The sequence below is a fragment of the Lycorma delicatula genome, chromosome 4 (genome assembly GCF_047948215.1).
Source record: "Lycorma delicatula isolate Av1 chromosome 4, ASM4794821v1, whole genome shotgun sequence".
In the NCBI taxonomy this organism is placed as follows: Eukaryota; Metazoa; Arthropoda; class Insecta; order Hemiptera; family Fulgoridae; genus Lycorma; species Lycorma delicatula.
Window position 1 is genome coordinate 149,940,236 of NC_134458.1, and position 14,843 is coordinate 149,955,078.

The 14,843-nt window shown below is 27.0% G+C and overlaps 1 protein-coding gene across 3 annotated transcripts in view; it reads left to right on the plus strand.

Moving 5' to 3' along the window:
- The first annotated feature begins 10,584 nt into the window (after positions 1-10,584).
- The window catches only part of Spt6 (transcription elongation factor Spt6), a 102,936-nt gene continuing 98,677 nt past the window's right edge, over positions 10,585-14,843 (plus strand). The window contains exons 1-4 of one of the 3 annotated variants that reach the window (XM_075364351.1): positions 10,585-10,722; positions 11,759-11,871; positions 13,367-13,451; positions 14,423-14,625. In XM_075364351.1, the coding sequence (XP_075220466.1) occupies positions 11,833-11,871; positions 13,367-13,451; positions 14,423-14,625 (327 nt within the window). In that variant the 5' untranslated portion in view covers positions 10,585-10,722; positions 11,759-11,832. The other 2 variants (XM_075364353.1, XM_075364352.1) reach the window with 2 other exon arrangements.

Consider the following 14,843-nt stretch of genomic DNA (forward strand, 5'->3'; position numbering starts at 1 on the left):
TCTGTGTTTCCTCCTTCATTTAGATATAATGCTCTTTCATTTTCTCCTGTCTTATTCTTATACCACCTTCTTTCTTCGACTCTCTTTAGCATTTTTGTTGTTATGCATGGTATCTTGGCTCTATTTCCTTCATAGTAGGCTACTTCTTCCTCTGCTGTTCTTACTATGGCATTTTTTTCTTTCTATGGCACTCTTATTCAGGTATTCACACTTTTCTCATTCTCCTTTGTTTTTTTTAAATTACGTTTGCTAGTTTTTTCTCCCGTTGTTTCCTCATACAACTTTTACGACTTTTCCATTTCTTAAATGCTTTCACTTTCTCTATTTTCTTTACAGTTATTCTCATCTCCATCATAAGTAACACATAATCACTACTGACATCTGCACCTAGTAACCCACTGGCAGCTTTCTTAACAGCATTTCTACACCATCTAGTGAGATATGTTGTACTTGATAGCAAGCTTTGTCCGCAGGAGATACCCAAGATTATCCATCCTTTTATGATTTTTGAACATAGTATTGTTTATAAATAATTTTTTCTCTTGGAAAAATTTTATTTATCTGTTCCCCCTTCCATTCCTTACCTCTAAACCAAATTTTTTCCTACCACACTCCCTTCTTCACCTTCTCCGACTACAGCAATGAAGTCTCCCTTTCAGCAGTACTTCTCTGATTCTATTACGTCACTATTCTCATACATCTGTCTTCTCCATAATTCAATGTTGGGACTTGCATTGTAACTAAATCTTTTGGTAACAATCCAGTACTTAATGACATTAATTCATCATCTTTATAACATACATTCTGTACCTGTTTTGCTACTTCATTCATCATAATTATTGCATCTGATTTTCCTTTCTTTCTTACAAAATAGAATGGTAAGTTTTGCACTCTTCATTTCACCCTGTCCCTCCCAAATTACTTCACTTAGTCCTAATATATCCATTTAATTTATTTTCATTTCCCTCTTGAGATTCTCTAACTTTTCAGCTGTTTAACAACTAATTTTTGAAGTCAAAGGGTCCAAGATTCAAATCCAAAAGATTCAAATAGTAAAGGTATGTTACTTTTATACAGATTTCTAGACTAGTACATACCTGATACTTTGGCGATTGGGGCTCAATTAACTACATATTTCAGAAATGGTAGGCTTAAATCTGTATCAGACTACACCTCATTCATGTGTCATATATATCATCCTCATCTCATTGGATCAAGGGTGTTGCCTATTGTTTCAAGTTGAACAGACTACAATGCACATATTAGGAATAGGAAAAAGATTATGTACACGTTGAACAGGATGCAAAAAATGTTATTGTTCAATAATTTATTAAAAATGCCAGTGGTAGCATAATAGACCCCTTTCTTATAAACAAAAGTATTGCGTGAGAGTTATATAGAAACCAGTTCTGTTGCATGGTTTGGTAGAGGTGGATATTGTTATTTTTTAATAATAATTGATTATTCTTTTTACCAAAGATTGGACATTCATAAATATAAACACATGGATAAATTATAATTTTTAATTTTATAAATATCAGTCTACATGATTCAAACTTCTGTAGTTTGCCAAACAATGATCTGATAGCCTATTTTTGTATCTTAAAAACTCGTTCTGACTTTATTTTTATTTTTTCTGGAATATACATAAGTACAGTAAATATTTAATAACAATGAAAAGCTTAGTATTTTATTAAGTTGCTTAATAGAACCTTTATATTTTTATTATTATAACATTTCAACATTAAAGTTATGAAATTTCATAATTAATGAATAAAGTTCAGAAAATGAAGCTCTATAGTATTCAGGGTAAAGAATGGAAAAGTATTATTTTTTTGCTTTTTATTATTTTGCACATTCTTAATATTGTTGACTGGTGTGACTGGTAATTTCCCTTACTTCTATTTAGTAAGAGAAGTTTTTACATGAATTGTAAAATGTAAAATTTTATCCAACTTCACAGTAGGTAGTAACATAAATACACAATAAATTCTTTCTTTACTGTTCTCCATAGAAGAAAACTTTCTTGGTATACGAGTTCTAATTTTCATTGGTATATGCACCAAAATTTCCATTGACAATTGAAATTTTATTCTAAGTAGAAATTTATCTGTAACTGATCGCTTTAAATTCCTAAAATATCAGTTACTTCAGTTAAAATAACTGCATCGCCTGAATACTTAAAAAAGACCTTACTCTTAAAAACAGGGTTTATGTAAGCAGAAAAATTATTACTATTCCAACCTATTGATTTGATAATATTTTTATTATTTTTTTCTAAATTAGTGTAATCAGGGTAGTAGAATATTTCTTAGCCTTTTTACCAGTGAAAGAGTAATTTTCAAATCTTTTTAAAAATTGTTTGCCCAAATATGTTAAAAATATATTAAAGTTGTTTGCTTAAACATAGTTATTTGGAATTCTTAACTACATTTGAAAACAGATGTTTTTAACACTTGGTTGAATTTATGCATATTTTTAACACTTTTTACAGGTTTAATTTATTTATTACTTGACCTTGGATATGCATTTGTACATATATTTTAATTGGAAAGATGAAACTAATATGAAATGACAGATCAACACAAAGAATGTATGCAAATAAAGGATACTAATGAATATTGAAGGAATGAATGTGTGAATTAGTGAATTACAAACAACACAGTAAAATGATATACTAAAAACAGATGTTCCTAAAATAACAGTTACTTCAAGTAAAATAAGTATGTCATCTAAATACCTCAACGAACACCAGTCAGTCTAAATCAAATATATACTTTTATATATTTTTAATATTTTAAAAATACAATATTTTTAAAATGACACACCTTAATCTATGGCAATCATAATATACTACACTAACTGTAAAAGTAATACAGCACTGTATGAGATAATTTTATGTTACATGCAATCTGTTAAACCTACAATAAAAAATTAAATTAAAATTAAAAAGAATTAAATTTAGACCTGTATTATATATGGTGATGTGATTAACAAAGATAAGCACTAATTAATAAATTACATGTCAGTGAAACTTAATTCACATTAATAGAATAAAATATAACTGAATACTTAACATATAAACATTACTTCCATTAGAATTTACAATAACTTGTACATTTGTTTTATAAAAAAAATAAATAAAAAAAGCATGCCATAAAATATCATGTTATTTTAGTTTAGAGCTCTTATTTAGTTCAAAAGATTCTTTTAATTAAGTCTTTAAATCTTTACCTTTGAAACATTTCAAAGTTTCAGACATTTGTCATCTAATATGTGGCAAAGTTTGAACATTGGTGTGGCCGTCTTAGGTGCTGGGTTTGGAAAGATGCCATAATGAGTAGGAAAGTGTCATTTAGAAAAAACAAATTTAGTCAGAGTTGAAGATTTCTGAAATATGTCTACATGACACAAATAAAAATCTGAGTGGATTTGCACATCAGGTAATAAAGGTCTCTTCAAGACCACGATATTGCATACTAATACAAAAAGAAAATTATAACAATCAAATTTTTTAATTATTATTGTAATGCATTTCACATAACTAACACCAAATTAAACTGTTAAATGGAGAGTTTGAACTGTTCAAAATCCACTGCAGATTAATTCACTGTATCAGCATTACATCATTCCCACTGACTGTGTTAGTCACCAACCATTAAGTTTTATCTTAACTGAAAGAGCTACTCTCATAATGCTTAAATCAGTTACACTAATAATATATATTATATATATACATGTACTCATAGCTTATAATATAAGCTAATAATAATATCACAAAAAAATAATTTTGTTAGTATTCTGTAACAATAAATGTAAAAACTTAACTGATGAAAAGATTCAGTTCAGCTCATTGTTTAATAAATAATAGTTGTAATGTAATATGTTGAACTAAGAAAAACACTGGTACACAACATACAAATAAACAAACGATATTGTATATATACAATACACAAATGAAAAACAAAAACAAAACCTATCTTAATTTATCTTAGTAACTTTTCATAATTCACATTAATCTATGTAGGAATCTGGATTAGAGAAAAGAATAGTATTTTTGTTTGGGTAGCACACTGCTGAGGCAGTAAAATGCCTCAGCAGTGTGCTACCTTTAATAACAAATGAGTTGTTATTAAATCTGTTATTAAATGGAGTGGTAAGAAAGATGAAGGAGCATTTATTTAATAAAAGTTTTAAATAAAATTGCATGTATTCACTGTGGATAATTTTTTTTTTTAATTATAAATTTACTTACTGTACAGTGTGAACACAAATTGAATTAATATATAGCAGATCACTTTCTTATTTACTCCTATTACTTTACCACATTTTACGAGTGTTTTTCTAAAGTCTGCTCTCTCTCTCTCTCTCTCTCTCTTTCTCCATAACATTGATTTCATAATCTTATTGTAAATACTTTCACTACCCTAGTTAAATAAGAAATTTATTCTCTTCTTAATGCTTATAAATAACCACTCTAGTTTCTCAGTTATTATAGTTTCTCTTCTAGTTTCCTCATCTATTAACTTCATTCTTCTTCTTCTCCTCCTCCTCCTCCTCCTCCTCCTCCTACTCCTCCACTTCCTCTGCCTCCTCCTCCTCCTCCTTCTTCTTCTTCTTATCTTTACAATGCTGTTACCATGATTCCACTCCCTCTAACTACATGTCTTAACCAATTTTCATTTTTTTATACTTTCCGCAAAAGTCCTCTTTCTTCTTCAATCCTTTTTGAAACCTAAATCCTGTTTGTCACGTCTTCATTCCTCACTTTATCCACTCATCTTACTTTCTTCATATCCACATCTCAAAAGCCTCAATCCATTCCTGTCCCTCTTCCTCATCATCCAGCTTCACTTCCAAACAAAATGGTATTACTCCATTCATAGCATTCAACTAATAACTACCTCAATTCTAAGTCCAGATGTTTACTACGTATTAATTTACTTTTCTTACTGAAGGCTTACTTTGCTATTGCTAACCTTCCTTTTGTTTCCATATTGCTTTTCCAGTCCTCTGTTACCATAATCCCCAGCTATCTGTAATTTTTTTACTTTTTCTATTCTTCTCTCACTTGTTCTTACCAAGATTATGTTGATGGTCTTTATCCAGGGGTAATTTTCCCTTGAACCATTTTAGAGGTCATCAAAAAACAGATTGTTAGTGAATAACTGAAGAAGAATCAACCTAAATAAATCCTAGACATTAATATCAAACTGAAGGAAGTTATTGGAGAAATGTTTATACTCACATAATGAATTGGATTAAATTACATTTTATTATTGTCTTTTTTATTCTAAGAGAATGTTTGGTTGTACTTATAATTAAATAAATACAGTAGATTTATATTTTAATACTAAAACATTATAATTAATAGTAAATCAATATTGTAGCAGTAAGTTAGTTGTAATGAGTACTTATTTTTAATTGTTTATTGAAATTAACTTGGTTATTTATTTTTAATTGGTTTGCTTTCTTAGTGCTGTATAAATGTGCAGCTCTACTAGAAAATAATAAATAACATATTAAATTAAATTATAATAAATAAATCAGTCATTTATTTCAATTAAGTATAAATTTATATTAAATAAAAATCACCTTCTCTTGTATAAATTGGCTCTCTCTACAACCAAATACTCAACTTTTGTTGCCCAAATATAATTATTTTTTATTTAAATCAAAAGTAACTAGTTGTGTATCTGTAGGATTTGAAGTATGAAATAGATTTTCAAAGAAATCTCTAGAAAAAATCCCTGTTAATTTTAGACTTTATGGACCTACACAATGCATGCACAAATTGTGCACACACCTACAACAAAAATAATTCATATAAAAGTTTTGCATTTTCACTAATGTAAATCAACATTTTAAAAAATACCATTGTCATAATCTTGCTTATATTAATATCCACTTTGAATGAAATTAATATTTTTTGTTCTTTAAAGATAGATTACTAAGTTTAAATTAACTTTACTATTGATAATTACCAATTTATCATTTCCAATAAGCATTGCTTTCTTAACAAACAGATTTGCATCATTGTCAATCAGCTTTTATAACAGCTATTGAGATGCTTCAGAAGTCTGATTCAAATCCTGTTAAACTTATGGTTATCACTTTGTAATTAATTTTTCCATTTTTCCTAAAAAGTATCGGAGAAACTAGATAACTTCCTAACATGTCATAATCAATATTTTTCATTGTGTTACGCTAAAATTAAAAATGAGATGATTTATAAAAATAAATCAAGGATCTTTTCCATAGAAGAAAGAGAATTTCCTAACCAACAATCTATCTTTCTCCCCCCCCCCCCCAAAAAAAACAGGGCTTTTATGTTTTTGTTTTTTTTTTATCTGATTTTCACCATTTTACCTGACCTTCACAATTCTATCATTGAATTTATATGTTCTCACATTTGATATTTATAAGATTTTTCTTTTCATGTATTTCATTTTGTTTTTTCCATGGACAAAAGAATGTAATGTTACCTACCAAACAGGGCACTAGTATCAAAAAGTGTCACTCCTGCAAGCAAGAGGATATTATGGCATTAAAATTAAGAATGCTAATTAAACTACAATGATTGCATTCCTACATTAGACAAACTGGGTGCACATTCACTTACAGATAAAAGCATTTAGGTGTTGCACACAATAACACAATAATCCATTGAAAATCATCTCATAGAAACAGAAGAAATATAAAATGATATTTACTACAACATGCAAATTTTGTATACAGAACATCAAGATCCCAAAACAAAAAGACTATATGAAATATACAAACACTAAATTTGGTCAAAAAACAGACAAACAGGCCAAAGACTGAATATTATTTGAATACATTCTAAAGGGTTGGAATATATTTACCAATCTTTATAAGATAGGCAGCGTTATCAACAATCCCACCAATAACTCTACTGGGAAAAGAGTTCCATAATTGACTCCAAAATGTCCTTTAGAAGAACAGTTTTCACATAATTTGAAATGAGCACCATTAGGTTCAGAAAATCATTGTCTAACATGATTAGGTTCTTGAAAAACTTTTTACAATAACTTAACTTTTGCTGTTTTGGAAAGTTCTCTGTTCTTTGCATATTTAACTGTTTTAAAATAATAAATATTAACAACTTTTTTTTAAATTTTGAAATGTTGAATAATTTTTCAACATGGACAGAAAATATGAGATTATTTCCAAAATTTACAAATGTTTACTTCTTTTGATAAAAAGTATTACTTTTACAAGATGAAAGAAACCTGCAATCATTCTGATTGACTGATATTTGGTAAGTAAAAAAAATATTTTTTTTAAAATATTATAGGTTTATTCAACCAGTTCTGGATCAAAATGTTCTTTTTACTTTTTTCAGTTGAAGATCTATGGATATAATACAGAAGTGCAAAACTGTTACAGTGTGCAGAGGATTACGCTCCTGAAGACTGGTCTTACAATATGTAAAGATAATTATGGATATGGAGGGATAGGTATGAATGATGACTCTACCTTTACAATTTTTTTATTTTTAGAAATCATTATCTCATATAATTTTGAGTATGTGGGGTTTCTGTGACACACCTCTCTCTCTTTCTCTAGAGACTCAAATTTTAGAATTTTGTTATTATTAATATCTCAGGCAGTAGAGACAATGTTTAAGTTATTTGAAATGATTTTAATTGCTTAAATGGATTCATGACCTGTATATAAGACTACATACAAAATATGTCAACATTGCTTTATTTTGTCATTACTAATTCAAGTATTTCTTTTCATATAACACAGTCATAATTTTTTAAGTTCTTGTGTGTAATCAACAAAACTAAATGTTATTTTATTTACTGTTATTAAATTACTGATTACCAAGTGACTAGACAAATCATTATCTAAATCAAACAAAATAGAATTTTTTTAAAAATTCATTTGTATTTTCTACAAGTAAATTAAAAAAACATTTGTAAGATCTGGGCTATTCAAGAAATTTCTTCCAATTAATTGCTGAAATTAAACTGTTTTTTTTTTAATAAATGTCAAATGAACAGCAGCCACCAGTATAATTTTATTGTATGCCCATTAGCCATCCAATCTGTTAAATTCCAGTAAAGCAGGAATTGGTAATTGGAATATTTGTAGAATAGAATTCAGAGGAGTACTGTGTCAAAAAGTAATGAACATAGTATAACAAAATACCATTATAAAAAACAGGCAAGAAATAATGCAAATTTTGTAAAATAAAAATAAAATACTAATAAATTGAGTAATGATGCATAATTCCAGTCATTTTTATGATTAGAAAATAAATATTATTTTGTGAATAATTCACTACTAATATGGATATGAATCAACAGTTGAACAGTGTAAGATAGAAAGTCAAGTAAAAAGCAAGATCTATTATTCGAATATGGAAGATAAGGATGGAGTAATCCAATTCTGTTTAGGAGCCTACTTTCTTTAGCTTATGTATAATGATTTGTTCACCAAAAATCCAAATTTTTCCCTCACTTAGTTTGTGGATGATTGTACTATTGTAATTAGTAGAGCAGAGCTTGAAGTATTAGAGGATGAAATCCTCTAATACTTCACTATACTATACTATTTACTTACTATAGTAAATTATACTATTTACTATATGTACACTTTATATGTATTACTTTATAGTAATTTAATATACTATTTAGTTTATAGTAAATATCCCATAAGCTATTACATTATACTGGTTTTCTGTGAATGGTCTAGCATTTGATCTAAATAAAATCATAATTTTAAAATTTATTAATAAAATGAGTGATTTGGTATTGAATTTTCATTTAAAATGGCATAAGATCTCAATTAAGTACAAAACTTCTGGGTCTAATGACTGATCCAGACCCTTGTAAATGTATTTGGTTAAGTATACACATTTGTGTGTTAATTTTTAAACTTACAATTTTTCTGTATTCTTGTCTAACTAATAAATTAGTTACTAATTAATTTTGGAAAGGAATTTATTAATTCATAAATTACATCATGCTGCTAATCAACATCATAATTAGCCACAGCTTGTTTTTACAACTAAATTTTCTGGGTTTACTTTGTGAAATTGAGTTCTGTGTTTTGTATATTTTATTTTTATCTCATTTTTTTATTACTAAGAACATTTAATTTACTATTTTTTTTATAATAATTTTGTTAAATATGGCCCGTTGGTATGATTATATAATTAATAATTAGAAAACCCACTTACCAACAATCGTTACTGTTGGTAGTTCTGGAGGTTTTTTAATTATTAATACTATTTTTTTTTTTTTAAATTATAGTAGTTTACTACTGTAGAAAAAGAACTAGGAATTATGATAACCAAGTGGTAAACGTTCAAGTAGATAAAGTTATTACTCTAATCATATGATGACAATACAAATATTTTTTACTGCTGATGGTTTTTTAAATTGACACACATTATTAAAAGTACAAAAAGTGTGCTGGATTTGAATTATATTCATTCAAGTATGTACCTTTGTTATATGTTTTTATTTGTTGGTGTATTAATGTTTAAGATATAGTAGTTTATTGCATAATTGTAGAATATCAAGGTTATTGTTAGTATTGGTGGAATTTTGTGGCTGATTATGGTAGACATTTGCTACTGTATTGCTGTGTATGGATTTTAAGTGTTCATTGCATTTTTTTGGTAGTATCCTGTTTGACCAATGTAGACTATTGTACAGTTGGAACAGTTTAGTTTATATATTCCAAGAGCACTGTGTTTGTCAATTTATTCTGTGTTATGATTTGTTCTGTTCTGCTTACTGTTCATTGGGTACTTTAGGTTTTTTATTACATTTACAAAAGCATTAAAAGTATGAGGTACAATGATTTTAGATGTTGTGAATGAGAATGTCTATAATTATTGACTTTCTGTGTATTTCGAAAATGTGTTTTTGTTGATTACTTTTTGTTGAGTGATATCAAGAAAATTAATTTTTTTATTATGCTTATATTTGTCTGCAAAATTTAACTACATTCTTACTCCATTTCTACCCGATTCACAAAAACTGTCAGTGATAACATCATCTCACTCCAGAATGAGAACAGTAACATTAGTCACTTATGATATTTGCGACTGAAAGGATCATGGCATAAGTTTTAAAAATGCTGTATTTAATAAATATTTTTTGGTTTGTCATTTAAAAAGTTTTTATAGTTAAATAATTTTAATCACCAACCATCATAGACAAAAATGAAGAAAAGAAATTTAATTCATACCATGATCACCCCAAACCTAGTTTATGGTAGGTATTTAAGATCAGTTTTAATATGGAAATTATTTAACTTTCCCGCAAAACCTATTTCATAATTTTTTAAATTCCGATTCATTTTTCTGATGCAAGATCTTACCGATTCTCATCTCATAAAAATTAATGATTATAAAAAAAACGATTATTATATATTAAATTTACAATTTAAATGTTTTATTCCAGTCTTCCATATAATAATTATTCGATAGTAAATAGTATACCATTTACACCGACTGGATTTAAAAACTATAAATAATTTATACTATAATAACTATAATATAATTTAGTACGATATTTCATAATGAGCAGCGATAAACTCTAGTAATATTTTATTATACATATATAATTGTTAAATAAAACGATTTTATATGTTATTTATACAGGTGACATTGAGATCTAGATCGCATTGCGTTCGTCATTTTGTTGAATGCCAATACGATTAATTAGTTCCCAAAAGGTATTGTTATTAATTTAAATAAAAATAATAAGAATTTTCTTTCTATATAAACAGAATTTATGAATGGAAATTAAGTCTAATATTTACTTCTTTCGGTTGAAATTTTTGACCCTTTACTTGTTGCAGCATTTTTATCGAGGGCCTGTTGCCTTGTTTGTCGTGCTGCGTGAGTAATAAATTGTGTTTATAAATGTTATAATTTTCATTTAGTGCTTCACACTAGTAACAAGGATCTTTGTATTTTTGTCAAAAAATTGATTGAATTGAATTTTCCGTGGAATTGAAAAAAATAAGCGTAATATTATGTAGCTTACGTTTTCAGGTTTGTTTTAGCTTAACTGTAACTTTGCTAAAATGTAATTTACATTATTTTAAAATGTTAGGCAAAGATATATATTATAACTTTAATTTGAATTTAAAAATTTACTAATTTTTACTTTTAAATTAAAATATCTGTGCAGTTATTAATCAATGTACCATCAGGTCTATATGTTATTGTCGTTTAGTATTAAATTTTCATTTGTTTCCCCTTAAAAACATGGTTAAGGGATTTTATTTGGCTGTTCGTATAGGTTCGTGAATTAATGGTGTGTCATAAATGACGGAATTGACTGTCGTAGATAGTGCACTTTTTCTTTTTTATTTAAATTGCTATTCAAATAATTTCAAATTTTCTCTTTTAATTTGGGTCATTAGACTTGCTTTTTGCATTACCTGTTGTGTTCCGTTGGCTAGAGACATTGACCTACTTCTAAGGTGTAATTAGAATTATTGGAAACCAGTTTTAAATATCAGTAAGCTTATATATTTTATTTGTTACACTAGCAGTTGTTTTTGCCAAAGAAAATTTATTCATAAGCTTTGTACATAATACTTTTTAAAAAATGTAAATGAAATGTTTGAATTGTTTTAGTTGTATTAGATTTTTAAGATGTTCTGAGACTTTGATAAAATCTTTTTCTGTAGTAAAGTTAAGTAGGATAATGTTCTCTTTTTTATCATGTTTGTTAATTTCTTTCTTGTGTGTTTAACATAGCTTAAAAAAGGACTGTACAGAAAAGGTAACTGTTGTCAAGCAATAATACCTGTTTATAAACTTTTGCATTAAAAATGGCAGATTTCTTAGATTCAGAGGCTGAAGAGAGCGAGGTATGTAATCATATATATATTTTTTTTATGTGAGAACTTTTAGACATAATTTAGTATGAAATGTATTAACTAGAATGTTAGAAATTAAAGTAATAAATAGTAGTTATTGTGTTTAAATTTGTATCCAATATTTAACTGCTTTATAAAACTATAACTTGATGAATTTTATTTAATAAAGAAAATAATAATGTATCTTTTAGGCCATATAAGAAGGCTTTGAAGTGCATATTTTATTTGTTTGGCCATCTGGATTTTATTTATAAGTAAAGGAAAAAAATTACTTGAACAGATTTCTGTGTTGGGTATTATTGGTGGGGGTTTTAATAGATTTTTAAAACTGTGAAATCTCAAAATTGAAAATGTAATCAACAGGAACTGGTACCAAACATTACACTGGTACCCTGTGTACCAAACATTACATTAATCTTCAGCTTGAGTTTAACTGTCTTAAGAGTAATTTTTATCAATTTTTTGTTTGTTTGTTAGACCGATTTATTCAGAAAAAAATTAAATACTGAAAATAGTGTTGGTAATGTAAACCAGAATTGTTTTTACAATGTTAATTAATTAATAATGAATATAAAATTCCGTAACTGATTTTGTTGAATCTGGGTTACAACAAGCTGGCAGTTAAAATTTTCATTACTTTTTATGAACGACAGAAATTTATTTATACTACTTTAACTAGTTTCTCTCAGTATCTACAGCTTAGGTTATGATTTTTGAACATGGGACCATAGGCAAAATAACTTTTATACATAATTTTAAGAACAGCTTACCAGAATTTTATTTGACTTTTTCAAGCGTTTTCAGCTATTCTGTCATTCTCAGAAGGAATGTATAATTAAAATATGTAAAAATGTAAAATTCGCATAATAAAATTAAATACATAACAATTGATTGTCATTTTGTAATTTTAAAATCATAAGTTAAAGTAACTACATCTGTTTTATAAGAGTATCACAATTTTTATCTATAACAGTTGTGATACTATAAAACATTTTTATTTTAATTATAAATTTCTCCTGAAAATGGCAGAATAGCTGAAAGCACTTGAAGTCAAATGAAATTTTGGTAAGCCGTTTTTAAAATTATGTATAATAGCTTAGGTTATGTTACTATTTTCAAGATAGCTTTATTTCTGTATGGAAATATATATTCACACAAATATTGATAAAGTAGTTTCTAATAAATAAATTATCAGAATAATTTCTCATTAAAATTTTGTTTAATTGTTGAATAGTGTTATTTATTTACCATTTCTACTTTTCATAAAAAAAGTAATTCCTATTATTATTATATCATAGTACAATAAAATTTGTATTCATGTTAGTAATATTATAATGGTACATGACTATTTTAATATTACCTGTATAATATTACCATTATTAATATGCCTGTAAAATGTTACTGCCGAAGGTTAGGTATGATTTCTATTTATTATCTTTATTAAGAGATTACTTACTCTAATTTTATTTTTTGTGTTTTTTTACAGGATGAGGAGGAATTGGATCAGAATGAAAAAAAAAAATTAAAACGGATGAAAAAAATGGAAAGTGACGATGAAGAGGAGGAAGAAGGTAAACTTTTTTATATTTCTTATATTACAAAGATGTAGGCATTTCCATCAAATGATTTAAATGACCGATATTCCATTTTTTCATCATAAATAAGTTTATTTTATTTACTTCATAATTTATTCTCAAGATTTTACATGTATTAATATTGTAAATTATTCAAAGCGACTTTAATTGTAAGGGTTTATTTTATTGTTATGTTTATCAGTTTTTAATTTTGAAATACAGGTGTTTGAAGTTCACTTCTTGAAGAATCTATTTGTTAGCTGTGATCTTTGTTAAAAATTTTAATTGATTTTGGATAAAGTTTTATATCATTCTACAAGTTCTTAAAATTTCTAAATATCCCTATATCAATTTTTGTTCGTTTTTAAAGATGATTTTCAAATCTTGTAGATTCTTCACCAATTGCTTTTTTCCATCAGTTTCATTTTTATTGTTCTGAAACTGCATTTTTTACAGTCTCTTTGTTAAATTATTCTCAATGTTTGTTCCAATTGACTCAAGTATCCCAGTTAACAGAGGTGTTCCATTTTTACTGTTAACCTTCTTGATAAAATTCCAAATGAGGAAAATTTGATAAATCTGTTTTGAGAAGAGGAATGGTTGTTTATAGTGCAAAAGTGGAGATAATGTCTACTCAGCAAATATTCCAGTATCATTCCTTAACAGTACTCAATACTGAAGTTAGGTAGTTTGTTGCTCTCAATTAAATATTACTGTTGTGGAATTGCAAACACATTAATCTCTTATTGAAACTTGAAAAAAAATACTATTTATATTATGGTTCAAACTTTATTACAATATATTTTACAAGAATTTTTTCAAGGTTTGCTGCACAAATCTTTTCATGAAATTTTATCTCATTAATTTTTTTTTTTCACTTTATGCATTTAAGTTTAGAAACGCTTTTAAAATTGTTGATGTACTACAAATGGATATCTGTAAAATAAATTTTGAATAATTTTTTGTAGATGATGAGGAAAAATTAAGGGAAGAGTTACAAGACCTTATTGATGACAACCCTATTGAAGAGGATGAAAGTGATGGGGAAGATTCAGATGGATCAGGAGGGTCGAAAAAACGTAAAAAAAGTGATGATGAATTTGATGATAGGTTAGAAGATGAAGATTATGATTTGATTGAAGAAAATCTTGGTGTTAAAGTAGAAAGACGGGTATGATTTAATTATTACATCAATAATCTACTATCAAAAAATATTTTGTGTATGTGTGTCTGTGTGTGTGTTTTATCTAATTAATTTGTTATTAAAAATATGAATTCCATATAAGCAGTAAATAATAAATGGTACTTTTCAAGAAAATGCCTGTACCTGATCTGTAGTTAGTCAGTTGAAGTTAGTTAGTTGTTAGATGGCGCCACTGAAAGGAGAAA